The following is a 14,353-nucleotide window of genomic DNA, read 5'->3' as shown; positions in this document are numbered from 1 at the left end:
ATCCATCATATTTAAACAAGAGCAAGAATTTATGCCCTAAGGTCAAGTGCCGAATCTTTAGAGAATTTAGAGAATTTCACAGGTCAGTCACTGGTTGAACACTACATAAAGCTTTTGAGAAAATAAAGTCGCTTCAGGATCATTGTTCTAAATATTATTCCTAAAGTAAATAAATCAAACACAGAGCAGTAAGTGCACCTTTAAACCATTTAACTTGGGGATGTGGGATTCCAGTTGTTTTACACTCCATAACAGTTGTGTCTCCAAGAGCAACCAGAATTTCACTTTGAACTACAGTCAATGTTGGGCCCTCTAAAAAGAAACAATACAGAAAAAATTAGTTCGTCATCCAAAGCATATACTATTTTTAAGACATAAACTATGACATAGTCTAATTCACCTTTGTTATATGGAAGAATATTTGCCTTACAAGTCAGAAAACCTTAAAAATCAAGTAAGGTGTCAGACAAACACTGGGAAATGGAAAAAGTAGAGTCTGAGATGCCCAGAGGACCTGGACCATATGCAGAATATATGGGAATTTAAAGGAAAGAATTGGAAGAGTTTGATCATGTAGAAAGTAAAAAGATTCCGAGTCTCTCTCCCGCTCCAGCCAGATGTTGGTCATCAAGAATTTTAGTAGTCTGCTATTAATATAATAATGTGCTCTGTAGAGTACACAATTTGGGCTAAGCCTCCAGAGTGCTAAGCACACTACCGGAATTTACAGAAATGTGATTCCTTCTCCAAGGACATACTCAGGTTTGCAAACCTACCCCACTTTAATACCCAATTTTAGTTTTGTTTTTTTCTTAAAAACAGCATAAGAACAAACATGAAGCCCCAGAGATCACCTAACAGTACTACTCAGATTTGAACAGCCAACAAAAAGGACATCTGTGAGCTGGTCAACATCTTTTCTGAGTTCTTTGAAATTTCTACCAGTATGTTCTGTACGGTTCTACTAATTTTAACAGTTCCTCCCCAGTGATGTATTAGTTTGCTTTTTTAATTTCTCTACATTGTTTCTTTTACTGACCGATGTATGTAAGGGTGGATGTCTGTGTCTCTGTCCCAGCTGAGTTACTTGCCAAGCAACCATAAATTCCTGCATCTTTTGGACTTGCCTTTCTTATGATTAAGGTGCCTTCTGGGGTCAATCTGTACCTGGGAACACACCGAGGACCAGTCAAAACGATTAGTTAAAGAAAAGAGAGTAACTGTTATGTCCACGCTCCAAGCAGCAACAGCAGCAGCGTGACCAGATGGTTTATTAACAGTTAGTGCTGGTTCCTTCTCGTAATAAACAACATCAGTATTATTATATCTACCAGAGAACATCAATGCATTTTGTGAAAAGCATTTAAATTAACCTTATAAAAAAAACCTTCTGAAGAAAAGAACTAAAGTAATTCTATTTTAGAGATGAGGAAATAGAAATTAAAGAGTTATAAAGGCAAAGGGTTGAGGTACTATTTCCAAAACTCAGGCTCCTACACAAGAAATTGTCTGAATATTCTGGCATTCTTCAGAACTTCTTTCTCACATAGGAAAAAAATAAAAATAAATACAGAAAGCTGTAACCCCTACCTGCTCGATCCAATAATAAACATATCGTTGTGTGTCCATACCACTGTGGGCCTTGGATACCCTGTCGCAGAACACCTGATAGACACTTCAGAGCCTTCTGTAAAAGTCTGATTCTTCGGTGAAATGACAACTCTAGGTGGTTCTAGTAAAAGAAATTAAAAGCAGCAACTGAAAAGATTCATTTGAAAAGCGCTTACAGATTATAATAATCACTTTATTTCCATTTTCAAACAGCTCTATAGTGAGAAAACAGTCCTAATAAAGGACACGTGAATGATTCCCTACAAGTGCCTTCATTTAACACAGCTAACTATCGTCAGACCCCTACGAATTGCATCGTAAGGTCAGTAACTGCACTAAAATATAATCAGTCTGGTGATAACACAGTCTTTTAAGTCTCTTGTTTACTTATAACATTATTCAGAGAGTTGCTCTTTCTTGAATTAGCTATTCTTTCTCAAAGCCCACTTGTTTCCTCCCTTCCTCTAGCACAGTACCAATTCCTCAGCATAAAACACGCACGCCTTTAAGTTAGTAAGTCAGGATTCGGGGCACAGAGACCAAATTAATTCACATGCCCAAAGGGTTTGCTTTGTCCTGAGGTGCAGACTTTGGAGCTCCTAAACGTGGGCACCAATTCTGACAAAGAACCAAGTGAAGTTCACCAACATGACCCATCGCGGTGACAAAGCCACGCTGACACACGTAGTGCCACCTCACCGTTTTGCATAGAAACGATGGGAGCGTTAGTGGTCGCACATGGATTTAACTTGAACGCAATAATTATGTAGTCATTAACCTAAGAATTTCTCATGCACACTTAAAACTCAGCAAGCCAGCAACAGAGACAGTTTTGACAAATTTGAGTCAAGTTTGTGCCGACTCCAGGAAAGGAAAGCCAATGAGCACAAGCTTTCTGGCAGGCCGACAGTAAGGCTGTAACCTGAACGATGAAAATCAGAGTCACGACGTACGTGCACGCACACAGAAGGTAGTTAACAGCAAACTCACATTGAAGACACTTGATGTTGCAGGGTTAAGAATGCCAAGGGACATTCTAGATTTCAGCTGCATTTTCACTGGAAAAGGGATCGGTAAGTTCACCGAAGTCATTCGCTGGCATCCTTACACAGACTTCCTCAGTAAAATGCACCACCAAAACTATTCGCTGCGGCAACTGACACTTTCTTCTATGGTACGTATGATTTTGTCTTACTTATAGCGGCAAGAAAAAGATCCACACCGCTTAACGGATGAAAAAGTAGCAACCTGTAGTACGAGCTGCTCCTACCTCATCTTCATTAGGGCATGAAACTGGCTCCTATTAGATCAGTAGTATCAATCCTCACCTTGGAGCTTTGCCCGTTGCTAATGACACACGAGTATTCCTCTGCAGTCGATCTTTCTACTAGCAATCATGGAATGAAAAGCCTAAGCGTAACTCTGAGGAAGGGAGAGTAAAACACTAACTATGTGTAACTCAGAGATACCTTGAATCTAGGGCTGCTCTGCACAACTCTTTTTTATTAGCTTCAGTGGGAATTACACACCCCATCCTACAGACCCCGGTGATGTTTGACACGTTTTCGCGGCTGCATAGGAAATAACGCGTCTAAGAGGCAGTACACACAGTCTATTTACGTGTGGCATGATCCATCAGGGAGAAGATGAAGGTGTGCTGCTATCCAACTTCCAGGTGAACAGCAGAAATCGTTCTAGTTGTCAGACTGCAAATGGAAACAACTCAGAGTGCTACTGCAAACGCCTTTCTGGCAGGATTAATACCATGCCCTGCTCATTATCGCTGTGGGGAGGAAGATAACTGTCCAAGTCCTCTGTTGTAATACCATTTGCTTACAAAGCTGCTAACTAAAAACCACAGTGTTTCTGGCCTGGAAAAAAGACTCTCCTGCAAACCTAGTGCTGCTGCTAGGAGAGAAGCGAGGCAGGTTCTGCCTCCTCGCAGGGTGGAAACACCGCGGGGTTTAGTCAGTTCTTAAGCAAATGGCATTACAACACAGAACTTTGAAAACAATCTTCCTCCCCGGGATCTCGGCACGCTTAGAGGGGACTAGCAACTGATAGAAAATGAGATAATGAGAAATTAAATGGTTTTCAAGTGCTCAAACATCAAATTAAGAGCACAGATAACAACAGCAGGAGATCTCTTCACCCTTCACATGGAAGGGCTTTCCAAGAGTAGCACAGGTTTGGGAAATACAGGCTGGCAAGTATACAGATACCCTCAGTCGAGTCACACTCTGCTGACTTTAACAAGGTGCTTGTGCCTCTGCAGGTCCGACGGCCCTTGGTAATACGGACTAACTACATCCCAGTGCCCCGCACGGCAGGGGAGTGCTGTGCCACGGAGAGCAGGCGCTGTGCTGCCTGCCCCAAGCACAGCCACCGGAGAAGGGTTTGTCCCGTAAGCCCTCTTACTGAACAGGAGAGCAAGGGGCCCAAGGAAAATACAGCGAGTTGAAATATAATTAGTAGTAACATCAGCGTGCCAGTCATGGACAGAACTTTAACTTTTTTAGTGTACTTTTATTTAAAATAAATTGTGTTTGAGTTTCATGAATAATTCACATGTTGGTGTTTCGTGCAACCTTAGCCGCCCATCCCTCTCAAGCACACAAACCCCTCCTTGAAGGAGAAAGGTCGTTGCTGGGTTGAGGAAAGCTTTTTCACGCCGTAGGGCGCCTGGTGCTCCGGGGAGCAGAACTATTATTGCCAGGACCTGATGGCTGTTTTCAGTCACTAACTAGACATGTGAGCTTGCAAAGGATTCTGAGATGTGTAAGTAAAAGCGTATGCAAAGCCGCCCGCTATATTGCCAAAGACAAGGAATAAGTAATAAACAGCAACTAATTTGCACACAGTTGCAAAATTGTAAACACAGATGCACATAATGCCTCACTTCCTTTCTTAACTTTATGTCCATTAACCTTCCCCAAGATCATTAGTTTTTTACTTGTAGATTTAATAAAAAGCTGCGGGGTCCTGAAAAGTCCCTCCCGCGTTTTGTAACAGCTCCGAAATCTCCGAGCTCCCAGAGGACAGGCACCGGAGGAGGGCAGAGCTGTAGTTCCAGAAATACTAGGATTAAATCCAGATCCGAGGGGGCAGGGAGAGGCAAGAAAGGGGTGCAAGTTACAGAACTGTCCTCAAGTGATTCATGATGTGCACAGCTTTCTCGGCTATTTTTATTTGCTTTTAAATTCAGCCAGGAGACTCTGGGAGATGTTGTGCATGCTCTGGCCTTTGGGAAGGTCTACGCTCGTGTTGATACTAGGAAAGCGTCTCCGATGGCACTCACACATCGTGCTTTGGCAGCACACCATTGCCCGTGCAGTTATTGTCACACAATGACAGTATGAGGTGAGCAGAAGGTAGAAGACGTATTTCCATTTAACATGTAATCAATAAAATGAATTGGAAAGAGTCCATGTACATAACCTGTAGAATAAAGCCTTTTAAACACAGATCATGTGTAAAGCTTCTGAAGAGAAAGAAGGTTGGCGTGAAGATTCCAGGGTCTGAAGCATTCACACTTGTAACCATCTTTGGCCTTAGTATTTGTTAAAACCATTTGAAGCAGTTAAATTTAACATAAAAAGGGACAGCAAATTCCAAACTATTTCATGCAACATAAAAAAAACAAACCCCTCTTATCACTCTTTATTAGTAAAAAAGACTTATTGCCAATGTTTTTTCACTACTTTCTGCAGGCTTTTATTTTTCTTTAACAGAAGCTTTCCCCCAAAAGCCACCCTACAGCTGGTATTTGACTGAACCATTACTCAAAGTATCAGCGTTTCTGTGCGGCAGCCTCAAGGTTCTTTCTTGCCTTTTACATTAAGAGCATTTTTGGAAAACTGAATCTAGATCTAGTCTCTTCCTGTGACTGCGTGTATGTAGGAGGGTCCGGCTGTTTACTGTAAGGTCTTGAGGAAGTGAAATTCTACCAAAAAAATCCAATCCTTGTAAAAATTGGCAACAAACGTGCACAAACTGCTGCAGTGGTTGCATTCTTACAGATACCGGATGAGAATAGATGGAGCCCCATCGCCACGTCCAGTCCGTTCACTATAAAAAGGTCTGAATTGCCCTACTTGGGCTTCTAACTACCAAGATGCTGCACGAGCAGTTGCTTCTCCTAAACCCCCGCTTTTAGTAATACAGAAACTGTAGTGTTGGGGTGAAAAATTAATTCTCTTCAGGCTGAAGTCCTGCGCGACCACAGCGATATCTACAAATTCCTGTGTTAGTGTGAGTTTTACGGATATGCCTTAGCTTTTCCACATGGAAACAAACACAGAAGCGAATGGGTTTGAGCTCAAACTGCCTGAAAACTTACATTTAGTGTCAAGGGTGCATACTGGGAAGGCATGGGGGGAAATATCCAGCTCTACTACTATGAACGTATGTCAGTAAGTGAGAGAGAAGACCGGCGTTATGCAGATATTAAAGAATTCCTCCCAGAGCTTAGATTTCCACTTTGAAGTCAGATCAGGGACAGAATTCACTTTAACACCTATGTGTGGGGTTTTTCCATCACAAATACACATAACCCGTCACTACGTTCACAAAAGGAATCTGCTCCGTCCATCTGATTTCTATTAAAGTTTAAATCACATTTCAGCAACATGCATTGGAATTAATATTCGAGTCAATTTTATACTTTTGTTCACAAGCCAAAGGAAAGAAGTGTAGGAGAAAAATTGCACATAAAACAGAAAAACTGACAAAGGCTCCTGTTTGAATAGGAAGCTGAGAACAGATTTGTTACAGCATAAAGAAAGATCAAAACATTCAATAGGGATAAACAAAAAGTAGCCTTCAGCATTAATCAGCCAGTCACATTCAGCTGTACTTTTGGCATCAACCAAGCGAACCTAATTAAAAAGGAATATTGTCTTTGGACATCGTTATCTCGCTTCACTCACTTGCCAGCTGTCCCCCTTAGCTGCCAAGTTCCCACTGAGCTCCCTCCCAACGCAGCCTGGCCCACGCAGGACGCGGAGCGTGCCGTCCCGCATCATCCCTTGCCCCGGCGCTCCGCAAACACGCCGCCGCACAACGAGCTGCGGAAACATCTGTTTCCACAACGGCTTACGCACTAGCTCAGGTAAGAGATACACGGCAGCAGCATCCATCGTTGCTTTTGTGAGACTCTCCACCAAGCTTCCAAGCACAAATTTAGCTTCTGTAGGGTGGAGAGGGAGCGCTAATGAGATCATCTTGCTGTTCAGGCAGGGAGTACACACAAGCTGCAATTTCACCAATGCCAATGGCACCCTTTGCTACTGCAGGAGGGAATGACTTGATCTGCTGTGATATACCATGCAGCACCCACCCCAGCACTAAGGAAGCTGGCTTGAAAGGCAGCAGGGGAAGGAACGCCCGTTTTCTGTCTGCAGCCAAAAGAGCTACTTCCCAAAAGACAGGCAGATAACACACTACAGTCAAAGAGTCTTCTCAAAGTTGTCTTTCATAACTTCCCTGCACCTCCTTGGCATTCACTGACCATATGCAGGCTCTGTCAGAATAAATTAAGCACGTGGTAAGTACTCACTAGCTGTGAACAAAAGGCCATAAAGAAGTTGCCTGACACCACGCATACAGCGTGGCTGGCCTTTACAGTGACCTCCCTGCAGGAGAAAGACCTGCAGAAGGAAAGGAAATGGGTTCCCTGCTTCTCAAGTCCCTGACCCAGGTTTGTACTCAGCCCTACAAGCTGGTAGACTCAGGAAAAAACACTTGGTGGACACCTTTGAACATGAAAATGGAAAAGTCAGGCTTCCTGCTCCACAGAGCCGCGCTGACATGCTGCGGATAAAGAAACACCATCTCGGTACACCGAGATGTTTACAGAAACAGGGGACTTCGACCTCTGGACTCAGTGGGCTCTTCTCAGGGGATGTGTCCCCATCCTCACATGCCAGAGAGACAGTTCACTTTATTGAAATGTAAACTGAACTTGTTTGCGCTCCTATGCATTACCAAGGACTGCACACAGCCCTCCTGGAAAGGTCGCCCATCTAACACCTTCCCTACAGCTGCTAGTACAATACTTAACAGTTAAATTAACGATTTCCTTGTGCTTTTTATTAACTGTTGCAGTAACAGAGATCAAATGCCCTGCAAGAAGCTAGTTTTCAAGAGATCCGTGTGGTATATTGCCTCGAACCAGAGGTCTGGGTAGGTCAGAAGACATCTAGAAGTACTGATTTCTAATCATGTTGTGGTTACACTCCTCCAAAACTTCTCTTAGGAGTCCTTCTAAAGGCCTACATTTTCTATGAGAAAGTAGCAAGAAAACAGTGAGCAAAACCAAGAAATCAAGTGACAAAAATTAAGATGCATGACACTAATTTCCTGTTTTATTTAATACCCTAATTTTTTTATCTTTCATCAAGTTTGGACTTAAATTCTTTGGGGTAAGAACTCTTCCTAATCTGAATACTATAAAAAGTTACAAAAGGATTAATTGTCACTTATTTAGTTGAATTTGTAACAAATTATCTAAGAGACACAGGAAATGTAAAGATATTTCTAGCGGGACGAGAGCACTTTGGTTGTCCTGCTTTTGTACTGATCTGTAGAGGCTCTCACCCAGGGAAAATTATCAAAAGAAACCTCCCAAACAATAAATTCAGGCCAACTCATTAAATCAGGCCATAAGAGTGATGGGTCTAACAAGGCAACCAATTTTTTGCCCTCATCAGTTCCCTTTCACCACACATAGAAAAGAACTTCTTACGAACAGCAGCTGTGTGGAGCAGACAAATGAACTTGGGCATACTCGTTAATTTTCTGGAGTGGCAGAGAACTCCAGAGAGGCGGCTGAGGCAATTCCCGACCCTTCTGCTAACCTCTATCTCCCATGCAAGAGGCCAGTTTCTGAAAATCAGCCCAATAACTATCATTGAGCCTGCTGTGAGCAACAATTAGCACCAAGGATACATACCGATTCAGCGCTCTCTTTCAGAGATTACTGATACTTTGGCATCCAAGAGCCTTGCTGAGAGTTCAACCTGTTTACTTCCTGCTCTAACAGGGGTGGAAGTGGCACAGTGGTAACAGATTTCAGGTAGTAAATTTAAAATATGCAGGCTCAAAAAAAAAAAATCAACTCCTCAGACAGTTCCAAATAACAACCTAGAAAGAAGCACAGAAGGCACTAAACTGCTTTTCATTCTTTAGGACAGACACCTTGCATTGAATTAACTTTCTCAATTTGAAATAGCAAGTAAAACAGTAATACTTCAATTTTATTCCCTGTCTTGTTTTCTCCATTTAAAGAACTCAGTACAGTATAACAAATTTCTCCTTACTACAGTGATATATCCATATATCTAAGTGTATATATAAAGGTGATTATTTCTGTATTAACCCTTTTCAGAGAAAAGACCAGAGGAAGTTGAGGGAACAGAGCACCGGGTGACGCCATGGAGGTGATTTCCCTTTTGTCCACCCAGACAGTCCCTTTCCTGGAATTCCTCCAGATATAAGCACATTCGCGCTGAAGTCCTATTGTGTTCATTCAGGTCTGGTTTCCACTCCTCGTCTGGGATGTACCTGAGCGTTACCACTGCTTGCATTGAGCCAAGTCACACACATTATCTCCTGGGCTTTTTTTTTTTTTCCCCCAACCTAGATTTCAAGCTATTAGTTGGCTGGGAAGTGTCCCCATCAGTTCCCTAAAGTAGCCAGCCCACTTGCATCTTGCCAGGCTAATATACCCCACTTTCCCCCGCTGCACATCTAATATAGTTGGCTCCGTTATACCGTAGGACAGCACTCTTGGCACATGTTGCCTTAGCAAAAGATCACTTAGCAGTTTTGTTACAGCAATGACAACTCTTCAGTGCTCAAACACACACTTCATTTCTTAAGCGAGCAGGTGGAACACATAATATGTATGCTTATTTCTTGCAGGGGTGGCTTCGGTTCTTCTAGCATCGATCACTCTGAATGATTTAATAGTGCTACTTGTAAGCAGATGCTAAAAATGCCTTTCAGTCGTGATGGTGATACCAGACAGGCAGTTAAACATTTTCAAACATTCAGTAAATAAGCAGGCAAAGGGAACCCACCATGCTATGGACAGAACAGTAACTACACTGTATGATTTTATTCTACCTGTACATTCAGATCAAGAAATACATCTGAACAGTACGCTGACCTTTGTCAACACACAGCAGCCTGCACTTCCTTACCTGAGGTGGCTCCCAATAAGACAAATGGTCAGTGTTGCCTCACTTCTTGTTAATCTATTGCTGGAATTCATCATATATTGAGATTACTGAACTCAAACAGCTCTACTAATCACCAACATACACACACGCATAAGCCGTAAAAGTTTCTACATACTATATACAGCTGTGTTGCAGAGGCAAGAGACAGTTGCTGTCATTAAAAGAAGTGCTTCGGTGTCTAGTTACACCAGACAACATGCAAACCCAAGGCATTTAGCATCACCAATCACACTTAGCATCACCCAGATTTCAGGGATCTGAGTTTTAATTGTGTATTTGGAATTCTTGGAGGCGGAAGGAAACAAAAAACCCACCACAAATCAATCTCTTCAGCATACATGCTGTTTAAATTAAAAAAGAAAAAAACCTGAATTCCTTAAAATCCCCATCCCCCAATCGATATTACTTATGTGTATGAAAACATCAAGCTACCAAAACAGGCCATATTAATTCAACTTGATAAATATGCACATAGCTAACTCCTATTTTGCCTACAAATGGGAAAGAAGTAGTTCACATGCTCATGGAATTTTCCTCATCAGTGAGAAATTTATCACTGAAATGTTTATAGGATAATCAAGGTTTCACACTCCTGGCCAACCTCTAGTCTCACACAGCTGCTATACACTCCTCCAGGCTTCTGATAAATTATATGGAGCACCTGAAAAAGTAGCAAATGCTCTTACAAACTCATTAATGTTCCCATCTAAGATCAATCTGCTGGGAGGACTTGAGCAATTCACACTATGTAGCCACCATTTAACAACGTCCAAAGATGAGTGTGTACTTTAAGAGGTAGTCACAGCACTCAATAAGCACCAACACAATCCTAGAAGGCTCAAGAGCTTACACTCCTTGAAATTTGTAAAACGGCATTTGGTGACCTTTCAGACTACTCTGAGCAGTATACCACCACTCCACAAGTAGTTCTAAACGAGATCTTCATCTAGCTGTGCTCAGTATTAGCGTGGGACACTCAGTGACTTAGTATAGTACGTTCTTCTGACACCGAACACGCAACTGGGGGAAAGAGTCAACTCTCATTCAAGATTTCAGTCTGTATTTGTACAGCTGCTGGCACAAAAATCAGATAAGTGTTCTCTTTCAGACACAGCAGCATCCAAATGAAAGCTTTCAAAACAAGGTTTACTACAATCCACTTAAGCATGTGAAGCAGATGCTGGGTTATTTTTAGAGCTACCAAGATTTGTTCTCAGCCTTAAATCCCACTCCAGAAAGAAAACGGGGATGAAAGCAGTGTTTATTCTCTTACGATCCAAAATTCAGAGATCTATATGGAACTATCCCAACAATAATAAAGGGTTCGAATATGAATTTAATTTGACATTCTGAATTACTTGCAACTACACAAAGCATGAACTATCTCCATTTATTAACAAGACTTCAAATTTCCTTCTTCAGAACGCTAATAGCGACAACCCTATAAAAGCTTTTGCTTCTCACATATAGCCACCCTTTACTCTTTTGCTGCCAAATGTAAACTGTTCTTTGAATGCTATTCTAGACCCTAACAATTATGATGAGTTGTACACGACAATCACACACCAAAGTCCTTCCAGAAATCCGACCAAAATCATTTGGGCCAAGCAAACTAAAACGATCACAAATAATAGCGCATACAACCAATGCGATACCATTCAGCTCCTGCATATAACCATCTGAAATGTTGGCAGTAGATTACTTTTTCCAAAGAGGCAGACACTACTGCAGAAATCCGAATTCAGCCGCAGCTTTGCATTTCCTACATATTTATTCTGTACTAAGCAGCTTTCATCGGAAATGAAAGAAAACACAACTCAGACTGTTAAGTAAGCCTCTCTAAACTGTCCAAGAGGGTTATCTCAGACACGTTTTAGGGCTGTTAGCAACACCGGTACCAGCCAAAACGTAATTCCCAACTGTTTGATATAATCATTTTACATATAAGTGATTTGAAACTCAATATTCTGCTGTGGCAGCAGCAAACTTCTTTAGCTTTACTATAAAAAAAACTGCCAGAAGTAATTTTGTCTTTGTGTTAGAGCTCCCAGCTGGTCTACAGACATTAGGGAGGAAGATCTAAATCCCAGGAAGAGATGAACAAGGGAGGGGAGCACTTCTCTTGGTGCCTTTGACATGCTTGAATGAGTGTCCTGATGGAAAAATCCTGTAGAATTTAAAACCAAGTTTTCCAAACGTATGGGGTTTTTCATGTTTTGGGTTTTTTTTCTTTTTTTTCCCTTCAGTCCTGTTAGAAATTTAACAGTTATAACTCTGCTGTAGCCATCTAAGGGCAATTCAAATGGATCAATGAAAAAACATTTCATTCTGCTGTAGTTCGTAACAGGTCCTACAAAACTGATTGCACATCTACTTATTCCAACTTGGTAAACCACTATGCTCTTCCTACAAGAAAAACTACATCTCATGAGTAAGTGTTACAACTCCATTTCTGATCTTTCGCTGTTTTGCAGCACCTTAAGCCAGGCAATTCCACCGAATTTTTCTTTTTTTCCATAATTCTAAGTTTTCCGTCAGTTAACAAAGTACTAGAATTACAGCAACAAAGTTAACAAAGCTGCTAATTCTGCAGAGAATATGACCCAGTATCATTAAGTGAAATCCTGCTGGAGTCACCTACAAGTAGACAGAAGAGTTTTCTTTCTAAAAGATTTTGAGTTCTGTCTCTTCTTACCCACAGACAGGCAGCCAGGAACCAAAGGTTCAAGCCTTCACATGACGAAGGCAAATAGAGAGAAACCTGCAGTACTGCAGTAAATTTTAAAAGGATTTGCTCCAAGACAAATTACTGCATTTATACATCTTTTTTTTTTTCTTTAAATTTGTTCCTGGTATGAAGCAACAGCACAGATGGGTAAGTTTAAAATGCCATTTCCTCGTTACCTTGCACCGTAAGGAAGACAGATGCTGTCGTAGATCCACCCTCGTTAGAAGCGATGCAGTCGTACTTGCCAGCATCCGTGAGCTTTACAGCCTTCACCTCTAAAGACAGGTTGCTCATCATCCTTATTCGCAGCGGCTCCTTAAGCCTCACATCTCTGCCATTTCTCTGCCAGGTGAGGTTGTAACGCACCGTGCTTAAAGTTAGGCAGGTCAAGATGGCTCCTTCGCCAGGGACAACTGTGACGTTATTAGGAACCTGAATCATGGGTGGAGGCTCTGCATAAAAAGAGCAGAACAAAGAACAACATTATAAGAGAATAATATTTGGGAACCTTTGCTTCATTTGTGGATTCTTGATAAACAACTTCAAGTAAACTATAGTGTAAAAAAATAACAATAAAGATAATGTAACACTGGTTTAACATTTAGTTTCATTTCACATTGCTGAAGCCATGAAGCAGAACCCAGGGCAGCATCCTCATTCCCTGATGCTAAAGTACCGGACAGGAGCTTACATCACAAGACGACACCTGATTTAGGTCCAAACTACCGTATCGGGCAGGATGAAATATCGCATCATATATGAGAAAGGATGTAGCACTGTGTTCTCTGAGTTCATCTTGCACTGAGGAGAGACAGGACCACCACCACGACTGAGTCTGATCGCTGACTGACATGTGACCACACACAGTGGAATCTCAGCTACACATTAGATTTTTACAGGCTTTGTATGAGAAAAACCACAGAATCACAGAATGGTCTGGGTTGGAAGGGACCTCACAGCCCATCCAGTCCCACCCCCTGCCATGGGCAGGGACACCCTCCACTAGCCCAGGTTGCCCAAAGCCCCATCCAACCTGGCCTTGAACACTGCCAGGGATGTGGTATCCACAACCTCTCTGGGCAACCTGTTCCACTGCCTCACCACTCTAACAGGGAAGAATTTCTTTCTAATATCTCATCTAAATCGACCCTCCTTCAGCTTAAACCCATTCCCCCTTGTCCTGTCACTACACTCCCTCATAAACAGTCCCTCACCATCTCTCCTGGAGCCCCTTCAGGGACTGGAAGGCCACAATTAGCTCTCCCTGGAGCCTTCTCTTCTCCAGGCTGAACAACCCCAACTCTCTCAGCCTGTCCTCATAGCAGAGGTGCTCCAGCCCTCGGATCAGCTTCGTGGCCTCCTCTGGACTCTCTCCAACAGCTCCATGTCTCTCCTGTACTGGGGCCCCCAGAGCTGGACGCAGCACTGCAGGGGGGGTCTCACCAGAGCGGAGTAGAGGGGCAGGATCACCTCCCTCGACCTGCTGGTCACGCCTCTTGTGATGCAGCCCAGGACACGGCTGGCTTTCTGGGCTGCGAGCACACACTGCCAGCTCATGTTGAGCTTCTCATCAATCAATACCCCCAGGTCCTTCTCCTCAGGGCTGCTCTCAATCCATTCCCCATCCAGCCTATAGCTGTGCTCGGGATTGCGCCGACCCACGTGCAGGACCTCGCACATGTTACTAGCAAGCTCCAATAGCAATAATGACACCAAGTCAACAGCTGCTCTATGCATCATTATTAAGTGCTTTCCATGACGATCTCTACAA

General features: G+C 42.5%; 1 protein-coding gene across 1 annotated transcript in view; it reads right to left on the bottom strand.

Annotated features, from left to right (window-relative positions):
• The window catches only part of HMCN1 (hemicentin 1), a 206,021-nt gene that overhangs the window by 120,415 nt on the left and 71,253 nt on the right, over positions 1-14,353 (bottom strand). The window contains exons 11-14 of the mRNA XM_075760556.1: positions 12,759-13,034; positions 1,591-1,732; positions 1,040-1,167; positions 199-312 (exon numbers count right to left, since the gene is read on the bottom strand). Of these exons, the coding sequence (XP_075616671.1) occupies positions 199-312; positions 1,040-1,167; positions 1,591-1,732; positions 12,759-13,034 (660 nt within the window). The remainder of the gene's footprint in view (positions 1-198; positions 313-1,039; positions 1,168-1,590; positions 1,733-12,758; positions 13,035-14,353) is intronic.

Source organism: Balearica regulorum, chromosome 8 (assembly GCF_011004875.1).
Source record: "Balearica regulorum gibbericeps isolate bBalReg1 chromosome 8, bBalReg1.pri, whole genome shotgun sequence".
Lineage (NCBI taxonomy): Eukaryota > Metazoa > Chordata > Aves > Gruiformes > Gruidae > Balearica > Balearica regulorum.
This window is presented reverse-complemented; position numbering and strand designations above follow the sequence as displayed.